The sequence below is a fragment of the Gopherus flavomarginatus genome, chromosome 16 (assembly GCF_025201925.1).
Source record: "Gopherus flavomarginatus isolate rGopFla2 chromosome 16, rGopFla2.mat.asm, whole genome shotgun sequence".
In the NCBI taxonomy this organism is placed as follows: Eukaryota; Metazoa; Chordata; order Testudines; family Testudinidae; genus Gopherus; species Gopherus flavomarginatus.
The window spans coordinates 20,320,292-20,340,056 of NC_066632.1; the positions used below are offsets into that span (position 1 = coordinate 20,320,292).

The 19,765-nt window shown below is 57.4% G+C and overlaps 1 protein-coding gene and 1 long non-coding RNA gene across 3 annotated transcripts; one reads left to right on the top strand and one right to left on the bottom strand.

Annotated features, from left to right (window-relative positions):
• Positions 1 to 1,955: 1,955 nt before the first annotated feature.
• LOC127035687 (protein mono-ADP-ribosyltransferase TIPARP-like) lies at positions 1,956 to 9,994 on the top strand. 2 transcript variants are annotated; one of them, XM_050925923.1, is made up of 7 exons: positions 1,956 to 2,131; positions 2,926 to 3,281; positions 3,529 to 3,700; positions 5,926 to 6,113; positions 6,204 to 6,464; positions 6,835 to 7,299; positions 9,035 to 9,994. In XM_050925923.1, the coding sequence occupies exons 2-6, from the start codon at positions 2,938 to 2,940 to the stop codon at positions 7,274 to 7,276; spliced, it is 1,407 nt and encodes a 468-aa protein (XP_050781880.1). In that variant the 5' UTR covers positions 1,956 to 2,131; positions 2,926 to 2,937; the 3' UTR covers positions 7,277 to 7,299; positions 9,035 to 9,994. The 2 variants fall into 2 exon arrangements, with proteins under 2 accessions (XP_050781880.1, XP_050781879.1); XM_050925922.1 differs by having other exon boundaries at positions 6,835 to 9,994.
• Positions 9,995 to 12,070: 2,076 nt separating this feature from the next.
• Positions 12,071 to 13,635, bottom strand: LOC127035770 (uncharacterized). The gene is made up of 2 exons (XR_007769938.1): positions 12,650 to 13,635; positions 12,071 to 12,473 (listed from the first exon to the last, which is right to left on the bottom strand). It is a non-coding gene; the product is annotated as an uncharacterized LOC127035770 (long non-coding RNA).
• Positions 13,636 to 19,765: the final 6,130 nt, after the last annotated feature.

Here is a 19,765-nt window from a genome sequence, read left to right on the forward strand (position 1 = left end):
ACCCAATGAGAGGCAGCTCTGAGGTTGAGGAGCTCAGCCTCTGCCAGGGAGGAGGCAGTTGGAAGGTGGTTAGAAAAGGAGGTAAAAATACATGGCCCGCGGTAAAAAGAGCTGTGCTAGAGGAAGCTGGATTTCGAAGGGCCATGCAAGGGGCAAAGAGCGTATGACGGGTGAAGCTGGCCCTTGGGACACTGAGAGAGGGAATACGATTTGGATGCCTGGGTCAACAAGGGTGGCTCAGTCTCTCTGGCTCAGGAGATGTTGATCATTATCACGGGTGAACCTGTTTGAAAGAGGTGCGGGCATTGCAGTGTTGAATAGAAGGAACATCGCAAGGCAGAGAGAGGGGGAAACTACATTTTGCAGCCAAGGGGAGGAGGAGCTTCTCGGGGCCACACTGTGTTCTGGAGAAATTCCTTTTAGTGTGATTATGGTCATTTACAGGGTTTTTTCCCCCAAGCAACTATTTGACGTTGCTTCATGTTATTTACGTTCTTGCCAAATTTGGGGGTTTTCCTTCTTAAAGTTTAAAAAATGAAGGCTATCTCTCTTGTGTTGGTTTGCCTCTGCCTGTCCTCACAGTAGGCCTGGTCACTCCAAATGCAGCTGTTTAAAGAGAGAGTCTTAGATAATTTCATAGTAAAGCATCTAATACACACAAATGCATTATATACAGGGAGTGCTGAGAGTGGGGAAGGGGGAGGCAGGACTCCTGGGTTCTATCGATGGCTCTGGGTAGGGTGTGGGGTCTAGTGGGTTAGAGTGGGGCAGGGGGGCTGGGAATCAGGATTCTTGGGTTCATTTACCTACTTTACCACTGACTCACTAGGTGTTCATCAGTTCATATGCAGCAAGGGTTCCACTCCCAGTGCTGCCCCTTGACCTGCTGTGGGTAGGGTTGCCAGGCATCCAGTTTTTGACCGGAACACCCAGGTGAAAAGAGACGCTGGTGGCTCTTGTCGGCACTGCCGCCCGGGATGTAAAAGTCCAGTCAGCGACGTAGCCGGAGCCTGCACTCCCCTACACACTCAGAATCTCTGAGCCCCAGCCCAGAGCTCCCTCCTGCACTCAAAATCCCTCATCCACGGCCCCAGCCCAGAGCCCGCACTCCTAGCTGGAGCCCACCTCCCCACACACACTCCAAACCCCTCAGCCCCAGCCCAGAGCTCCCTCCTGCACCCCAAACCCCTCATCCCTGGACCCACCCCAGAGCCCATACCCCCAGCTGAAGCCTTCAACCCCCCTGTCCCCCTTCCCCATCCTGGAGCCCTCTCCTGCATCCTGAACCCCTCATTTCTAGCCCCACCTGCAGCCCACACCCCCAGCCCAGAGTCCATACCCCCCCAACCCACTGCCCAGGGCCGGCGCTACCATTTAGGCAGCCTAGGCAATCGCTTAGGGAGCCAGAATAATTGGTGGGCGCCGTTTTGCCGGAGGGGACGGCAGGCGGCTCCGGTGGAGCTGCCGCAGTGGTGCCTGCGGAGGGTCCGCTGGTCCGCGGGTCCGGTGGAGCTGCCGCAGTCGTGCCTGCGGATGGTCGGCTCCTCGCGCGGCTCCGGTGGACCTCCTGCAGGCACCACTGCGGCAGCTCCACTGGAGCCACGGGACCAGCGCGCAAGGCGGCGAAATTGCCGTCCGCCTAGGGCGCTCAAACCCCTAGCGCCGGTCCTGCCACTGCCCCAGCCCGGAGCCCTCTCATGCACCCCAAACCCCTCATTCCCAGCCTAACCCCAGAGCCTGCCCCCCCAGCTGAAGCCCTCACCCCTCTCCCGCACCCCAATCACCTGCCCCAGCCTGGTAAAAGTGAGTGATGGAGGGAGGGGGAGATGGAGCACTTGGGGGGGGCCTCAGAGAAGGGGCGGGGCAGGACAGGCGGGGTGTTCAGTTTTGTGCGATTAGAAAGTTGGCAACCCTAGTGGTGGGGCTTTGGGTCAGGCCCTTCTCTCACTGAACTCCAGAGGCAGGGAGAGCCTTAGCACAGGAGCCAGTGTAGGAGGCAGGGGAAGCCCCAGCTCCCTCCTTTCTGGGCATGCAGGTGGCATGATGGGAGAGAGCCCTGTGACTTAGCGGGGCCAGCAAAGCAAAAGCAAAAGCAAAAGCAAGTCTGCAACCACACACTCAAGCAGAGGAGGTGAGAGGTGGGGCTGGGGGATCGGTGCACCCCGAGGGGGGAGGAGGAGATGTTCTAGCTGCCTCGTGGACCCAGCCCCCCGCCCCAGGGTCAATGCCATGAGGCTGCTGGGAGGGATGAGGTGCTCTGTCTCCCTTAGGAGCCTGACATCTGGGCAGTGCTGCCTCTGTGGCTACGTACCCCCTGGCCTCCCCGCTGTGGGCCCAGTTGGGATCTGCAGGGGCTCCCTAGGTCTCTGGGGGACTCGGCTTGGGGGTGAGGGGCTGCTGATTGGAGACTTGGCGTAGTTCTCCAATATAATAAGGGGAGCAGTGGGGAGTGCAGCAGCTCCCATTGCAAACTGGTGGGACTGCAGCAGGCCAAGGAATTGAGGCCAGTCCAGTGAGCTGGCACTCAGGACACCTGGGTTCCTCACTCAGCTCTGCCACTGACCTGCTGGGCAAGTCCCTGCACTGGCCTCAGTTTCCCCATCTGTAGACTGGGAATGACATCCCTACCCCCCCACCCCCGATGCTGGGGTCCTATGAGAGGCCTCCCATGATCAGCCCTGGGCTGCTCTAGAGCGGGGCCGGCTGTTGCCAACATTGACCCCCCGCCCAAGGTGATTCCCTGACCCCGGGGGCAGCATCCCTTTCAAGATCCTTGCTCTTCCTTCCAGCACTAGTGCCCCTCCAGCCAATGGTACCCAGAGGCCCCCAATATCCCGAATCCCATGCCCAGTCTGCCTCCAGCCCTGGCCTGGCTTCCCATCAGGTCTCATCTCTGCCCTGACTTCCTCCCCACCACCCCCTTAGGGCCTGATCAAGATGGCAGAGAAGCCCAAACGTCCACATCTAGGATTGGCCCAGTACCCCCTGCTGCTCACGCTGGAGCCTGAGGGGCATGGCCTGGGCGGACAGGTCCTGGAGTTGGCTGGCCCAGAGGAGGTCCACGTCCACCAGAAAGACGGCATCCTGATCTGCGACGACTTCCTGCTGGGACAGTGTCTGGAGGGGGAGCGCTGCCCGCACCACCACACCCCCAACCCCTTCCACTGGCAGATGCGGCGCAAGGCAGACGGGGTGTGGCTGAGCGTTGGCACGTTGGCCCAACAGCACCTGGAGAACCTCTACTGCAGCACCAGCCGCCACGACGTGCAGCTCATCGACAAGTAATGGCTGATTGGACACGGCCTAGCAGGGGGTACTATGGGGCTGGGGTGGGAGCGCTGGCTCTGGGGGGAGCTCCCGGCGGCTCCAGTCCCAGCCCCTCCCACCAGGAGAGCATTGGCTGAGGCTGGAGGGAGAGACGGAGGCAAACCTGCTCCCAGGTGCATCGCACAGCTACTCATTGCCGGGGGGGAGGCATTGCCTGTGGCTCCTGCCCCTTGGTGACGTCTCTGCTGCCCCCCCTTCCAGGGCTGGCTCATCCTGGACCCTCAACCTGAACTCCATGGACCTGAAGCCCAGCCAGCTCTATGACTGCGTCCGGCGCCTCTCCAACAGCAGCGACCCCAGCCGCAACCCCTACTTCCCCGTGGAGTGGCAGGTGTACTGGGAGGAGTGCGGGGAGTGGCTCGTGTACGAGGAGGTGAGCGATCCCGGGAGAGGAGCAGGAGTGGGGGATGCACGGGCAGCAGGGCGAGAGAAATGGAAGACCAGACCTGGGGTGAGGAGCAGTGTGACTAGGGGGACGTGGTGTGGAGCAGGAGGGGTGGCATAGCTGGGGAGGGGACTGTGTGGCTGGGGTAGCTGAGGAGGATTGTGGCACTGCATGGCTGGGAGGGGGTGCCGGGCTTGGGGAGGGGCTGCATGCAGGAGGTGGGGTAGCTGAGGAGGGGGAGGGGTGACTGGGGCAGGGCCACTCAGAGGATTCAGGGGGCCTGGGGTCTTCCGCGGCAGGTCCCAGAGCGGACGGACCCCCCGCCGCCGAATTGCTCCCGAAGACCCAGAGCGGAAGAAGCTCCAGGTGCCCGGGCCATGCGAGAGTTTTCCGGGGCCACTGGAGCGAGTGAAGGACCCCACTCCAGGGGCCCCGAAAAACTCTCGTGGGGGCCCCTGCGAGGCCCGGAGCAAATTGCCCTACTTGCCCTCCCCTCTGGGCAGCCCTGGACTGGGGAGCAGCATGGCAGGGAGGGGCTGTGTGGCTGGGGAGCAGCGTGAGTGGGAGCGGGGAGGGGCTGTGTGGCTGGGGAGCAGCGTGGCTGGGAAGGGGGAGGGGAAGGGGCTGTGTGGATGGGGTCTCTGCGAAGGGTTGTGGTGCTGCATGGCTGGGAGGAGGTGCCTGGCTGGAGAAGTGGTATGGTTGGGGGAGGGGCTGTGTGGCTAGGGTGCAGCCTGGCTGGGAAGTGGGGAGGGGCTGTGTGTGGCTGGGGGGCTGCATGGCTGGGAAGGGGGACCAGGCTGTGTGGCTAGGGGAGCGGCATAGCTGAGGAAGGTGCTGGCGCTATACGGCTAGAGGAGTGGCTGGAGGTGTGGCTGGGCTGGGTGGCTGGGGGAGTGGCGTGGTTGACAGAGGGGCCGTGTGGCTGGAGGAGTGGCCTGGCTGTGTGGGGCTGCGTGGCTGGGGGAGTGCTGTGGTTGGCAGAGGGGCTGCGTGGCTGGAGGAGTGGCCTGGCTGTGTGGCCGGAGGAGTGGCCTGGCTGGGTGGGGCTGCGTGGCTGGAAGAGTGGCCTGGCTGGGTGGGGCTGTGTGGCTGGGGGAGTGGTGTGGTTGGCAGAGGGGCTGTGTGGCTGGGAGAGTGGCGTGGCCTGGCTGGGTGGGGCTGTGTGGCCGGAGGAGTGGCCTGGCTGGGTGGGGCTGGGAGCCAGAGGAGTGGCCTGGCTGTGTGGCTGGAGGAGTGGTTTGGTTGGCAGAGGGGCTGGGTGGCTGGAGGAGTGGCCTGGCTGGGTGGGGCTGGGTGGCTGGGGGAGTGGTGCGGTTGGCAGAGGGGCTGGGTGGCTGGAGGAGTGGCCTGGCTGTGTGGGGCTGTGTGGCCGGAGGAGTGGCCTGCCTGTGTGGCTGGAGGAGTGGTGTGGTTGGCAGAGGGGCTGGGTGGATGGAGGAGTGGCGTGGTTGTGTGGGGCTGTGTGGCTGGAGGAGTGGCGTGGTTGTGTGAGGCTGTGTGGCTGGAGGAGTGGCGGGGCTGTGTGGCTGGAGGAGTGGTCTGCCTGTGTGGCTGGAGGAGTGGTGTGGTTGGCAGATGGGCTGGGTGGCTGGAGGAGTGGCCTGGCTGGGTGGGGCTGTGTGGCCGGAGGAGTGGCCTGGCTGTGTGGCTGGAGGAGTGGTGTGGTTGGCAGAGGGGCTGTGTGGCCGGAGGAGTGGCCTGGCTGCGTGGGGCTGTGTGGCCGGAGGAGTGGCCTGGCTGTGTGGCTGGAGGAGTGGTGTGGTTGGCAGAGGGGCTGTGTGACCGGAGGAGTGGCCTGGCTGCGTGGGGCTGTGTGGCCGGAGGAGTGGCCTGGCTGTGTGGCTGGAGGAGTGGTGTGGTTGGCAGAGGGGCTGTGTGGCTGGAGGAGTGGCCTGGCTGTGTGGGGCTGTGTGGCCGGAGGAGTGGCCTGGCTGGGTGGGGCTGTGTGGCTGGGGGAGTGGTGTGGTTGGCAGAGGGGCTGGGTGGCTGGAGGAGTGGCCTGGCTGTGTGGGGCTGTGTGGCTGGAGGAGTGGCCTGGCTGCGTGGGGCTGTGTGGCCGGAGGAGTGGCCTGGCTGTGTGGCTGGAGGAGTGGTGTAGTTGAGGAAGGTGGTGGTGCTGCATGGCTGAGGGAGCATCGCAGGGGAGCGGGTGCATGGCTAGGAGTAACGTGGCTGAGTGGTGCCCTGTTACGTCGTCTCTCTGTGCCCAGCCGGTGCGGTGGGAGCTGCTGGCGGCCTTCGAGAAGGGCATGTGGAACCACGCCTTCGAGCTGCGTGGCCAACTGTACAACGTGGACCTGAAAACACTGACCCAGCGCAATGTGCGTACGGGCTTCACCCGGCGCATTCTGCACTGCCCAGTCTTCCGCCCACCCTGGCGCCTGGCGCCCCGCCTGCGGTGAGTGCCCTGGCCAGGTGCCATCCCTTTCCCTAATCACCCAAGAGGCTCTCGCTGCTAGCCATGCCCTTGTTTCTCTTCTCTTGGCAGGACAGGACCGGGCGCCACCCTCTCTTCCCCCAGCACCGTCCCTGGGGAGGACCGCCAGGACATCTACTGGGGCCCATACCCTGCGTCCTGGGTCCCCAAGGCCCCAGTGGGCACCATGTACACGCTGGCAGAAGTGGCGCCAGCAGAGCGGGCCTATAAGACCACGTGCACGCTATTTCACAAAACCCTGGCAGAGGACAAGGTGCTGGTGCTGGCCATCTACCGGGTCCGGAACGACTACCTGTGGCAGAAATACTGTGGGTAAGGAGAGCAGGGCTGGGCATGGGGGGCTGCTAGTGGGTTCTGGGCTTTCTCTCGGTGCCCTTGCATCTGGCTGCTGCCACAGGGCTGGGCTGGCAGCTGGAATTGTAACTCCAGTGCACTGATTCTGGGGCACGGTTCTCCCTGGGCCGGGAATGGGAATCGCCCAGAGGCTGGTGTTTTGTGGTGTTGGTGCCCATGCTCTGGGCCATGCTGGACCCACCCAGGGCATCCTGCCTGTCCCTAGCCAGCTGGCGATCCCAGCTTGGTGCCTGACCCATCATACCCAAGCCTGAGACAATGCACCAAGGAAGCGGGTGGGTGGGGCTCCAGCTTGTCAGTGACACCCCCCTATCTGTCCCCCCTCCAGGCAGAAAAAGTTCATGGCCCACAGCCGTCCCCGTGCAGTGCGGTGCTGCCTGGAAAGACACCTCTTCCATGGCACCACGGCCAGCAAAGTGCAGCCCATCTGCGAGATGAACTTTGACCCCCGGGTGTCGGGGGAGAACGGTGAGGCTTATGGGCAGGGCAGCTACTTCGCAGTCGACGCCTCCTACTCCCACACTTACGCCAAGGTGGACGAGGCCATCCTGTGCCACATGTTCCTGGCCAAGGTGCTGGTGGGGCGTTCGGTGCGGGGCAATCCCGTGTTCCGGCGCCCCCCACTGGCACACGACGGCCGCCTCTACGACTCCTGCACGGACTATGCTAAGAAGCCGCAGGTCTTCGTCATCTTTGACAGCTGCCAGTGCTACCCCTACTTCCTGATCCGCTACAAGCTGCTGTCCGAGCCCGTAGCCGTGGACTCGTGACGGGGGAGCGCTGGGGGTCAGAGGTCAGCCTGCCAACCTTGTATTTCAAAAATAAGGCACCGATTTCTTAGCCCCACCCCTCCTCTGGAGATCATTAGTATTATTATTCATGCTAAGAATGACTCACCTACACTCGCCAGGGGGATTTCTTGGCTGCTTTTAGCAGCAATCGGCAACTCCCAGTCTTGCTGTACAGAGATGGAACAAAGGAAGGGATGTCCCTTGTATCATAGAATCACAGACTATCAGGGTTGGAAGAGACCTCAGGAGGTATCTAGTCCAACTCCCTGCTCAAAGCAGGACCAACCCCAGCTGAATCATTTAGTAAGGGACTGCTGGCAATCCTAGTCACAGGTGAAGAGGGCAGCTTGCTCCCGGGGGTGGGAGTGTGTGGAAGAGCCTGAATACTACGCCCCCTCCGCCCCCGGCACAGACTGCAACAGAGCTCGGCGTTTGGCCCCGGCGCCCCAGGTTGCAGGGAGGAGTCAGGGCCGTGCAGGGTCAGTTGCACTGTCCTCCCTTTCTCAGCTGGCGATTGGCTCCAGGAGCCTGATACAGACCTGCCATCAGATCCTGCTGCCCAGAAAGGCTCGGCCTGCGCCCCCCACGCCAGAGAGGGGGTGAAGGTTGCTGAGGAGCCATCATCTAGGGTCACTCCAGTCCTACGCACCCCCCCCCAGGCCCTGCCAACTCCCCAAATCCCTGTGCCCCATGGCCACTGGGGTCCTTGCCAGCCAGCTCCTTTCTTGCCAGCTCCAGAGAAACGGGGGATTTACCCCGAGGCCAGCATGGGGCTCCTGGCACTGCACTACCCTCAGTCTGGAACAGAGGGGTTGTGTGATGATGTGGGGGATCTGTCACAGACTCCAGGCATCAGCTGCCCACTGCCCCCTGTCACTGCTGGGCTGAGGAGGTCCAATCCATGGGCTGGTGTCAGTCTGGTACCTCCTGTGAAGCTGGCCCAGCCCCCATCCTCCCAGCCAGCTCCCCCTACAAGCTGGGGCAGCAGCCATGCCTCTGCTAGATTCCTGGGGGGAAGTAAGCACCGCTTCCGGGCACATCTCTGGGGTCCTCTGCTATCAGGGGGATGGGCCCAGAGCCAAGTTGTCCCCCTACCCCCAGGCGCAGGCAGCTTGGGATGTTGCTGCTTCCTGCCTAAGCCCTGCAGCAAAGCCTGCCCCCTTCCCCACGGTCCAGATCATCCCCCCGCCACCCCCGCCGAGCAACAGGTGCTGGCCCCCCTGGTCCTGGTGTGTCGATTGGAGGGGAGGGTTCAGGGCTGCATCACTGGGGGCAGGAGGAACAGCATGGCTGGGGGGAGCCCGTTTCTCAGCCCCTCCTCCATCTCCTGAGCATCAGTCAGGGGGGTTGCCAGAGGGGCACAGGGGGTCCTGGGTGAGGGCGATGGGCCCAGAGGAGGAAGTGGAGAGCTGGAGGTTTGACAGCAACTGCCCCAGGTTGGGTGACTGGAGCTGCCAGGGTCTGAAGCCTGACTCGCCCACAGAGAGACTGCCCACAGCCCCCAAACCTTGCAATCAGCGCTAACCAGGCCCCCACCCAAAGCTGGCAGCCTTGGGGGTGGGGGGTGTGAACAGCCCCAGAGACTGAGTCTTGCGGGGTGGGAGGGCCCCTCAGGTGGCAGCTCTGCCCCCCTGTTACCAGCTTTAGGGTAGGCTCATTTATTAGGCTTACTCTTCTGGGGGTGGGGTTCTGTACTTCTGTCAATGTCCTGCCTGTGTCACTTGTGTTCTCATACAGAACTTCTCCGTGCTGCAAGTTCCCTCCCAATGGACCTGTTCGGCAGGACCTAGGTTCTTCCAGCCCCAGAATCAGATGAACACACACACACACATTAACAGAGAACATCTGAGAGGACTGGGTCAGTCAGCACTCCCAGGCTGACTCCTTGTATGTCCCTGGACTCAGTAGGCTGGCTCGAGCAGTACTCCCCAGCTGGCACCCTCATACGCCATGGGCATTGCATCGGAATAGAGTACGCCTGAGCAGGCTAGGTCGAGCAGCACATTCAATCTGCACCCCTCATATGGCAGTTTTTTTGGCAGTTTTTCAGAGACATTATTAAGGGCACAAGAGCAAACTATCGCACTGCGTAGGAAAGATAGGAAGTCTGGCAAGAGACCACCCTGGAGTAACCAAGAGATCTTCAATGATCTCAAACTCAAAAAAGTGGAAACTCGGTCAAATTACAAAGGATGAATATAAACAAATATCACAAGTATGTAGGGACAAAATTAGAAAAGCCAAGGCACAGAATGAGATCAAACTAGCTAGAGACATAAAAGGAAACAAGAAAACATTCTACAAATACATTAGAAGCAAGAGGAAGACCGAGGACAGAGGAGGTCCATCACTCAATGAGAGGGGAAAGACAATAACAGAAAATGTGGAAATGGCAAAGGTGCTTCTTTTTTTCGGTTTTCACCAAGAAGGTTGGTGGCGATTGGACGTCTAACATAGAGACCGATCCTACCTCATTTTCACTGGCAGTGTCTAAAATAGGGAAAGAACAAGTCAAAAATTACTTAGAGAAGTTAGATGTCTTCAGATCACCAGGGCCTGATGAAATGCATCCTAGAATACTCAAGGAGTGACTGAGGAGATATCTGAGCCATTAGCAATTATCTTTGAAAAGTTATGGAAGATGAGAGACATTCCAGAAGACTGGAAAAGGGTCAATATAGTGCCCATCCATAAAAAGGAAAAAGGAAAAGAAGCAATGGGCTTAAACTGCAGCAAGGGAGATTTAGATTGGACATTAGGAAAAAGTTCCTAACTGTCAGGGTAGTTAAACACTGGAATAGATTGCCTAGGGAAGTTGTGGAATCTCCATCTCTGGAGATATTTAAGAGTAGGTTAGATAAATGTCTATCAGGGATGGTCTAGACAGTATTTGGTCCTGCCATGAGGGCAGGGAACTGGACTCGATGACCTCTTGAGGTCCCTTCCAGTCCTAGAGTCTATGAGTCTATAAGGACAACTTGGGGAATTACAGACCAGTCAGCTTAACTTTGGTAACCGAAAGATAATGGAGCAAATAATTAAGCAATCAGTTTGCAAAAACCTAGACGATAATGAGGTGATGAGTAACAGCCAGCATGGATTTGTCAAGAACAAATCATGTCAAACCAACCTGATAACTTTCTTTGACAGGGTAACAAGCCTTGTGGATGGGGGGAAGTGGTAGGTGTGGTTTATCTTGAATTTAGTAAGGCTTTTGGTACTGTCTCAGATGACCTTCTCATAAACAAATTAGGGAAATACAACCTAGATGGAGCTACTATAAGGCGGGTGCATAAGTGGTTGGAAAATCATTCCCAGAAAATAGTTATCAGTAGTTCACAGCCATGCTGAAAGGGCATAACAAGTGGGGTCCTGCAGGGATCGGTTCTGGGGCTGGTTCTGTTCAATATCTTCATCAATGATTTAGATAATGGCTCATAAAGTTTGTGAACGGTACTAAGCTGGGAGGGATTGCAAGTGCTTTGGAGGGTAGGATTAAAATTAAAAATGATCTGGATGAACTGGAGAAATGGTCTGAAGTAAATAGGATGAAATTCAATAAGGACAAATGCAAAGTGCTCCACTGAGGAAGGAACAGTCAGGTGCACACATACAAAATGGGAAATGACTGCCTAGGAAGGAGTAGCGTGCAAAAGGGATCTGGGGGTCATGCTGGATCACAAGCTAAATATGAGTCAACAGTGTAAAACTACTGCAAAAAAAGCAAACATCGTTCTGGGATGTATTAGCAGGAGTATTGTAAACAAGACACGAGAAGTAATTCTTCTGCTCCTCTCCGTGCTGATTAGGCCTCAACTGGAGTACTGTGTCCTGTCCTGGGTGCCACATTTCAGGAAAGATGTGGACAAATTGAGAAAGTCCAGAAAGGAGCAACAAAAATGTTTAAACGGCTAGGTAACATGACCTATGAGGGAAGATTGAAAAAATTGGGTTTGTTTAGGCTGGAGAAGAGAAGACTGAGAAGGGACATAACAGTTTTCAAGTACATAAAAGGTTGTTACAAGGAGGAAGGAGAAAAATTGTTGTTCTTAACCCCTGAGGATAGGAGAAGAAGCAATGGGCTTAAATTGCAGCAAGGGCGGTTTAGGTTGGACGTTAGGAAAAACTTCCCAATTGTCAGAGTGGTTACGCACTGGAATAAATTGCCTAGGGAGGTTGTGGAATCTCCATCATTGGGGATTTTTAAGAGCGAGTTGGACAAACATCTAGATCAGGGGTCAGCAACCTTTCAGAAGTTGTGTGTCCAGTCTTCATTTATTCACTCTAATTTAAGGTTTCGTGTGCCAGTAATACATTTTAACGTTTTTAGAAGGTCTCCTTCTATAAGTCTATAATATATAACTAAAGTATTGTATGTAAAGTAAATAAGGTTTTTTTAAATGTTTACGCTTCATTTAAAATTAAATTAAAATGCAGAGTCCCCTGGACTGGTGGCCAGGACCTGGGCAGTGTGAGTGCCACTGAAAATCAGCTTGCGTGCCACATTGGCATGCGTGCCATAGGTTGCCTACCCCTGAGCTAGATAATACTTAGCCCTGCCTTGAGTGCAGGGGGCAGGACTAGATGATCTCTCGAGATCCCTTCCAGTTCTATGTCCCAGGTTCAGCATGTCTCTATACCCACTTTCACATCACAATTGTTCTTTCTGGGCGCTGCAGGGATCTTTTAGCTTAGGTATGAGGAGCATTGCTGCAGAGCGAATGAGGAAACCAAAAATCACCCACGAGGAGGAGAGAGAGAGAAGCAACCAGCTTAATCATGAAAATTATTTATTGCCAAGTAATAACCAGTGGGGAGCCAAACAAACAAAACAGTGATAATATTAAATCTAACTTAAGTTTGATTATAAAGGTCAGGTTTAGAAAATGATCACTGATCACACAAGTCAGGGTCAGAAGGCTACACTGAGAGAGCTGGGTTCTCACCACTCTGTGAAGCTTGGGTAGGGGGTTGTGTTGAGAAAGGACAGTGGTTCAAGGGAGAACACTAGATTTGTTTGTGTAAACTGATGGCTCCAGGGAGGATACCAGAGTTGTTTTGTCCAGGCTAGACAATGGGAGCTGATCATTCCTGGCTATGGGCGGTGTTCCTTCCAGGGAGCTCACAATGCAATTAGCAGCTTCCATATTTTGGATACCAATAAAGGATTCATAGACTCATAGACTCATAGGTCAGAAGGGACCAATCTGATCATCTAGTCTGACCTCCTGCACAAGGCAGGCCACAGAACCCCACCTATCCATTTTTATAACAACCCCTATCCCAGGACCGAGTTATTGAAATTCTCAAAAATGGTTTGAAGACCTCAAGCTGCAGAGAAGGATTCATTACTAGAATTGGTCTGAGAACTGCTGAGCTGGGTTCACCATAGATTATCAGAGTTGGAAGAGAGCTCAAGAGGTCATCTAGTCCAAACCCCCTGCTCAAAGCAGGACCAATCCCCAGACAGATTTTTTTGCCCCAGTTCCTTGAATGGTCCCCTCAAGGACTGAACTCACAATCCTGGGTTTAGCAGGCCAACGCTCAAACCACTGAGCTATCCCTCCCCCCACCTTTGTACATTTGTCTTCTGATCAGTTTTCGTTCAAGCAGAGGCTCGGGGGTGGGGGGAAGGCTGGGTACTGCACCCTGGTTCCCCAAGAGCACAGAGCTGACAGGTAACACTCCCCAGCCCTGGGAGCACCTGTGGGCCCCTGCTTAGGGTGGGGTCATGGGTCTCATGACCCTCCCCCTACTGTCCTGCCATCAGCGCCCATGGCACTGGAAGAGGCTGGACACAAGGCCAGAGCCCTTCTGGGAAACACCCCACAACCCTATAATTAAAGACCGAAGCACAGCAGAGGCACTGCAGGGCTGGCATGGGGGGACAGGGATGGCATGGGGTTGGGTGTGTGGCAGGGCTGGCATCAGGTGGGGGCATGGCAGAGATGGCATGGGGGACAGGGCTGGCATAGGGGGGTCATAGCAGGGACAGCAAGGGGGGGGGTTAGGGACCAAACGGCGGTGGGGGTGTGATGTGGCCATCACAGAAAGGTGATCCCGGCTCAGGGCTCTGGGTGAGATGAGTTTGTGGGGGCTCAGCCTGGTGCCCATGTGTCCCCAAAACCAGGAACCACCAGGGGAGCAAAGTGGGCATCACAGGCCCAGCCACCGGTTGTTGAGCGATGGGGAATTCCCCTCTCCGTCACATACTGAGATAGGATCAGTCTCTCCCCCCCCCCCCCATGCTCCCACACTCTGTGGGACTTGGCATCCGGCTCTGCAGTCAGTGCTTGGACCCACACAGACCCTGGCATCAACTGAGGCAACGCCCCTGAGTCCCGACCTGCAGCTCCCTGCGACCCCAGTCCTGGGATCCCAGTCCCCCAGCTCTGCCGGTGCCCCTCAATCCCGACCCACAGCCCCTGCTACCCCAGCCCTGGGCTCCCATCCCCCCAGCTCTGCCGGTGCCCCTCAATCCCGACCCGCAACCCCCTGCTACCCCAACCCTGGGCTCCCAGCCCCCCAGCTCTGCCGGTGCCCCTCTATCCTGACCCGCAGCCCTTGCTACCCCAGCCCCCCCAGCTCTGCCAGTGCCCCTCAATCCCAACCCACAGCCCCTGCTACCCCAGCCCTGAGCTCCCAGCCCCCCAGCTCTGCCGGTGCCCCTCAATCCCGATCCACAGCCCCTTCCTACCTCATTGACAGTCTCTGCGGGCTGAACTGTCCCTGTTGTTTCCCCCATGCACATGGGCTGTGGATGAGAGCAGCTAATCCCATGTCGTGGGGGTGCAAACCTCAAACCCCAGCAGGGAAAACCCAGCACTGCCCCCCTCCCCCGCATGGATCAGCCCAAAACTGAGCTGGCTGGAGGGTGGGCCTGGGAGCCCAGCTGCCTCTTGACAGCAGGGGGTGCTCTTTGCTTGCACAATCCCCTGGCACAGAGGAGCTGAGTCCCGGGGGCAGTGGTATCTAGTGGTTAGAGTGGCAGGGGGCTGGGAGCCAGGGCTCCTGGGTTCTGGCTCTGGGAAGGGAGCGGGGTGTAGTGGTTACAGTGGGGGTGGGGACCCAGGGTTCCTGGGTTCTATCCCTGGCTCCGGGAAGGGGGAGGGGTCCAGTGGTTGTGGGGAGGGAGCCAGGACTCCTGGGTTCTATTTCCAGTCCTGCTCTGTAACCTCAGGGAGGTCCCCCCTGCTCTCAATGGCGGGGGCTGCGGGAGCCGCAGGTCAGGGTGGGGGCTCTGGTTGCAGAGGGGAAGTGCTGGGTGTCAGGGATACCAGCCCTGCGGCCTCCCCGGCCAGTTGCAGAGGAAGCTGGGCCGGGCGCTGCCAGGGGCAGATATGCTGGGCCATGCTGATAAAGGTTGCGTTAGACCAGGCAGCCACCCCGCCACGAGACCGGTTACATAACGTTGCTTGGGCTCTCTCTAGCAACGGGTCCAGGCAGGGGGTGGGCCAGCTGTGCTGGGTCCCCCCTGGAGCTGAAGGGGCAGTCCCATCTAGTCTGTGCCCCCCAGAGCCACTCACCCAACTGGCCCCCCAGCCACCTTTTCGGCTAAGCCGCTCCAGAATCTGGGTCCAGGGTGCTGCTCCATGGGACAGGGTCCAATCCAGGGTGGCATCCAGATCCATCAGGCCACACAGACACCCCCTTCAGAGTTGGGGGGATCAGCACCCTTGGACAGTTGGACAGACAGCCCTCTGCAGGATCAGTCCCACTGGAGCCCCATCCCTAAAAGTTGCCACCCTGGGCTCCCTGCCTCATGCCCCCCACTATTCACTCAGCCAAACAGGCTATCCTGGGGCCCCTGTTGGCCCCCCCTGCTCACACCCCTCAGTGCCTCCCCACAGAGGAGCCTGGGCAGTGAGCATCCCCAGGACTTGAACCTGGCACCTGGGGTGACAGCAGGAGTGGCTGGGGCTAGAGTAAGTGGTAGGGAGGCAGGGGAATGCTGCACTGGCTCACCTGCACCCAGCGACAGCCCCAGCCCCACATTGCTACCAAGCCTGGCAGATCCTTATTCAGAAAACTGTTCTCCAGCAGTGAAATGCAGCCACCTCTGGGGTGGGTGGGGTGGCTGCTTCACTGCACTGAACAAAAGGGCCTGACTTTATCCTGATGGGGTCGCCACTCCCTGCAGCCCCAGCCCAGCATTGGCTTGGCCAAGCATCCCTGGGCCAAGGGAGCTGAGCTGCTCCCCTGCTGCTGCATCTGGCGCTCCGGCTCCCTCCTCAGACTACGAGTCCCAAGATCCCCTGGGCAGGCTAGAGGGAAGCCCCAGAAATAGGCTTAGGCCCTGGGGGTTATAAATTGTCCATATGGCACAAAACACAGGAGGTGGCACAGAAACCACAGTAACGGCCTTCCTGTGGGGGTGGGGAGTGGGTCGCACAAGGGAGAGAAAACATTCAGAGCCTGTGATACCCTGGCTGTGATACCCTAGTGTGGCATGCGCCAGCTGGGCTGCCGTGGCATCCCTGTGTGCCGCGTGTTACAAACATGTGCATTCCTGTGTGCTGTGTGTTACAGATGTATGCTGCCATGGCATTTGTCTGTGCCGCATGTTACAGATGCGTGCTGAAATGGCATTCCTGTGTGCTATGTGTTAAAGATGTGTACTGCTGTGGCATTCCTGTGTGCCGTGTGTTACAGACGTGTGATGCCATGGCGTTTCTGTGTGCCGTGTGTTACAGATGTGCACTGCTGTGGCATTCCTGTATGCTCCTTGTTACAGACATACTGCCATGGTATTACTGTGGACATGTTACAGACATGTGCTAACATGGGATTCCTATGTTACGTGCCCTGCATCACATGGTATTTCTGTGTGGTGCCCATTACAGCTAGATGCTGACCAGGATTCATGCATAAGCATGTTGCAGATATGTCCCATGAGTATTATTATTCTAGGAAGCAGGTCACAGTTATGCGCTGGTAGAGCATCCCCATGCCATACATGTCACAGCTGTGTAACTACTAGCTCATGCCACCAGGGTTCATGTGTAAGGCATGTGGCAAACGTGTGCTGTGATATTCCTATGTGCTGTGTGCAGCTCTGCTACTCCTATGTGCTGCTGGCATGTGCCAGTGTACCTGGGGCCTGAGTCTCCTTGTACCAGAGCTTGACACCCATATAACTTCACTGACTTTAACAGAGTGAGTCCTGATTTACACCAGTGTGAGAAGAATCAGGACCATGACCGAGCATTCACGTGTATACATGCTGAAGATATGTGCTGCTCTGGCATTCATGTATATTACATGTTGTAGTCATGATCACCTAGCATTGACATATACTGCATGTGCTGATCCACATGGATTGCATGTTGCAGGCGTGTGTGGCTGCACGATCCCCTATTAAGCCATGTTGGGGAGTGTTGCATGTTATTCACATGGGGCAGGTATGCACGCCACAGACACATGCTGCTGGGATCATTCCATGTGAGCCCCGGTACAGATGTGTGCCTCATGTCATAGCAGTGACACTCACACGCATGCACTGAGTGAAGACAGGGCACACGCCAGGGCTCACAGCCAGGGAGCAGCGTGTGCAGCAGAAAGACTGCCTGTGCCTTTAAGACAGGTGCATGGGGATGCCTGGTTACCTGGGCCCATAAAAGGGCCTTTGTCTCTGCCTTGGCTTGGCCCAGCCCTGGGGGAGGGGGAACCCAGGAGCATGAAAGGGCTGAGATTCAGGCAACCTTCCCCCAGCTTCAGCCCTGGAGCCCCCACTGCCCTGGGGCTGTTCAGGGATCAGATCCCCCAACCCCCGCCATGCCCTGGGGTGCTGGGGTGCACTTCCCACTGGGATGCACTCACCGCGCGCTCCGCCAGGCTTCCACAGGATCCCCCCAAAACTGCAGGACATGTGGACTCAAAGCCTGCACCCACTCGCTGGAGGTGCCTAGGAGCCAGGACTCTTGGGTTCTGGGAGGGGAGTCTAGTGGTTTCAGGGACAGCGGGGGGGGCAGGACTCCTGAGTTCTATCCCTGGCTCTGGGAGGGGGGTGGGGATGGCTCACGGTGACAAGCAGTGGGGCCGTTTTCTCCTAGATGGCCAATGTGATTCAAGTTCAACTTGGCAGGAGTTGCTCCCCTCCCAGCACCAGGGGCAGAACTCAGGCTTCCAGGCTCCCAGGCCCCCTGCTCTAACCACTAGTCACCCTCCCTTCCTAGAGCTGGAGATAGAACCCAGGTGTCCTGGCTTCCAGCCCACCTGATGTAACTCACTGCACCTCATTCCTATCTCAGAACTGGATTAGAACCCAGGAATCCCAGGCTATGAATATACTGCACCTAGCACAAGGTACAGTAAGAAATATCCAGGATACCTAATGCCTGTGTTTCCAGCTAGGTGGCTGATGTGACCCAGGGGGCATCACAGCCCCTCTATATGCATCAGTTTCCTTTCTTAGATCCCACTCCTCTCCCAGATCCAGGAATAATACCCAGGAGTCTTGGCTCCTAGTCACCCCTGCTCTAAGCACTGACCTCCACTCCCTATCCAGCGAGAGGAACAGAACCCAGGAGTCCTGACTCCCAGGTCCCGCGCTGTAACCCACTAGACCCCTATGCAAGGCTGTCTGTGCGCTCTTTGGGACAGAGACTTACTTGATGTGTACAGCACCTGACACGGTGGGATCCTGTTCTCTACTCGGACCCATGGGTGCTACGGGAAAAACGAATCAGAAATACTCAAAAGAGTGTAAACCATTTTTATTATTTATATTCCGGGCTCCCCCAGTGTGCCGGGCACTGCACAGACCCAGAGTGAGACACAGCTCCTGCCCCAAAAAGCTCATAAGTTTGACAGCTAAAAGGTGGGAGGGGAAACTGAGGCCCAAGCAGGGAAGGAGATTTACCCAGAGTCAGTCAGCTGGGAATAGAACCCAGGTGGCCTGAGCCCCAGGCCCACATGGCAGCCCCCAGCCAGGCTGCCATTGGCTTAGGCTCTGAAGCCTCCTCACAATGAGGCCTTGTGGGGCCTAGCTGGACAAGGCCCCCATTTCCTTGTGTCCTGGCCCATGGCCCAGCATCTCCAAGCAGCCATGGCAGCCCAGGTCCATGGCACCGGCTCTGGGGCCAACGACAGGGAACTCCCAGGGGTGAGGAGGTTCACACCCGCCCCAGGGAACAGGCCTCCTCCCCATGGGGACGGTTCTCCATGGAAAGCCCCCGCCTCGGAGACAATGTGTCTGATTCGTTGTGCAATCAGCCAGTTTTGGTTCCTTCTCATGGGCCTTCGCCAGACGGCTGCAGCCACCCCTTGAAGCAATGGCCTGGCGGTTCCTCCCCTGACCCCGCACCCATCCCAGAGCTGGGAATAGAACCCAGGAGTCCTGATGCCCATTCCCCCTGCCTCCCCCACACAACCCTTCTCTAATTACCAGACCCCACACCCGTGTCAGAGCTGGGGATGGAACTCAGGAGTCCTGGCTCCCAGTCTCCACTGCTCTAACCACAAGACCCCACTGTCCTCATAGAAGTGGCCCACTTAGCCCTTGGCTGTCCCACTGAGACTCTAGGGGCCTGTTGTTTGTAGACCCCAAGTGGCTTGCGTGGTGGTGTGGAGTGGGTTAGAGCAAAGGGAGATGGAAGTCAGGGCACCTGGGTTCCACTCCCCATATCTGCCTCAGCTTTTCTGTCTGACCTTCAGCCAGTCCCACACCTCTCTGTGCCTCAGTTTCCCAGTCAGCACAGTTGAGTAACGGCTGTCGGGGGGTTAACAAATGTGCGAGATTCTCACATAAAAGACACAATTGATGATGCTGGTGCTCCCCTCATCATGCTCTCCTGCACCCCCATGGTCACCCTGCTGCCCCCCAGCTGCCCCCAAGGTTGCTGTGCTCCCCTGGCTGCAGTCACCTCTCCACCCCACAGCTGCCGGTTCCTATGGAACAAACTCAACCTGTTTTATCGACTAAAAATGAATTTGCATTGAACTCTCACCTGGGTATATTTGAGACTTTACCAAGATGTGGCAAAAAGTCACAAAAATTCTTGGGCTCCAATGGGGGGAAACGAACGTGCCTCTGTGGATGAACCCATGTAACATTTCAGCTCAGCTGGGGGCTGCATCTGTGGGTTTGTGTTTGTCTTTCTCAGGGCTCAATAATCCCTTTTAAAGTTGTTTTTGGGCATGGAGCTGTGTGTATGTGCGTGGTGTGTTCGTGGGGCTCTGTGTGTGCATGCCTGGCTGTGTGTGTATCTGTGGCTTTGTAGGTGGGGGAGGCAAGTTCCATGTGCACATGCGGCTGTGTTTGTGCGTATGCACAAGGGGTGTGTGTGGCTGGTTGGGTGTTTGAGGGGCTCTGTGTGTGTGCGTGTGGCTGTATGTGTGGCTGTGCATATGCGGCTGTGTGTGTGTGTGTGTATGTGAGACTCTGTGTGTGCAAGGGAGGGGTCTCTGTGCACACACGTGTGGCTGTGTTTGTGCATATGCACAAGCGTGTGTGTGTGGCTGTGTGTG

What these genes read in the sequence shown, in the direction of transcription:
- LOC127035687 (XM_050925922.1), top strand. Translation starts at nt 2,938, where the DNA reads ATGGCAGAGAAGCCCAAACGTCCACATCTAGGATTGGCCCAGTACCCC. An exon ending in AGTGGCTCGTGTACGAGGAG is followed by an intron (nt 3,701 to 5,925) that starts GTGAGCGATCCC and finishes CTCTGTGCCCAG; the next exon opens with CCGGTGCGGTGGGAGCTGCT. An exon ending in CGCCTGGCGCCCCGCCTGCG is followed by an intron (nt 6,114 to 6,203) that starts GTGAGTGCCCTG and finishes TTCTCTTGGCAG; the next exon opens with GACAGGACCGGGCGCCACCC.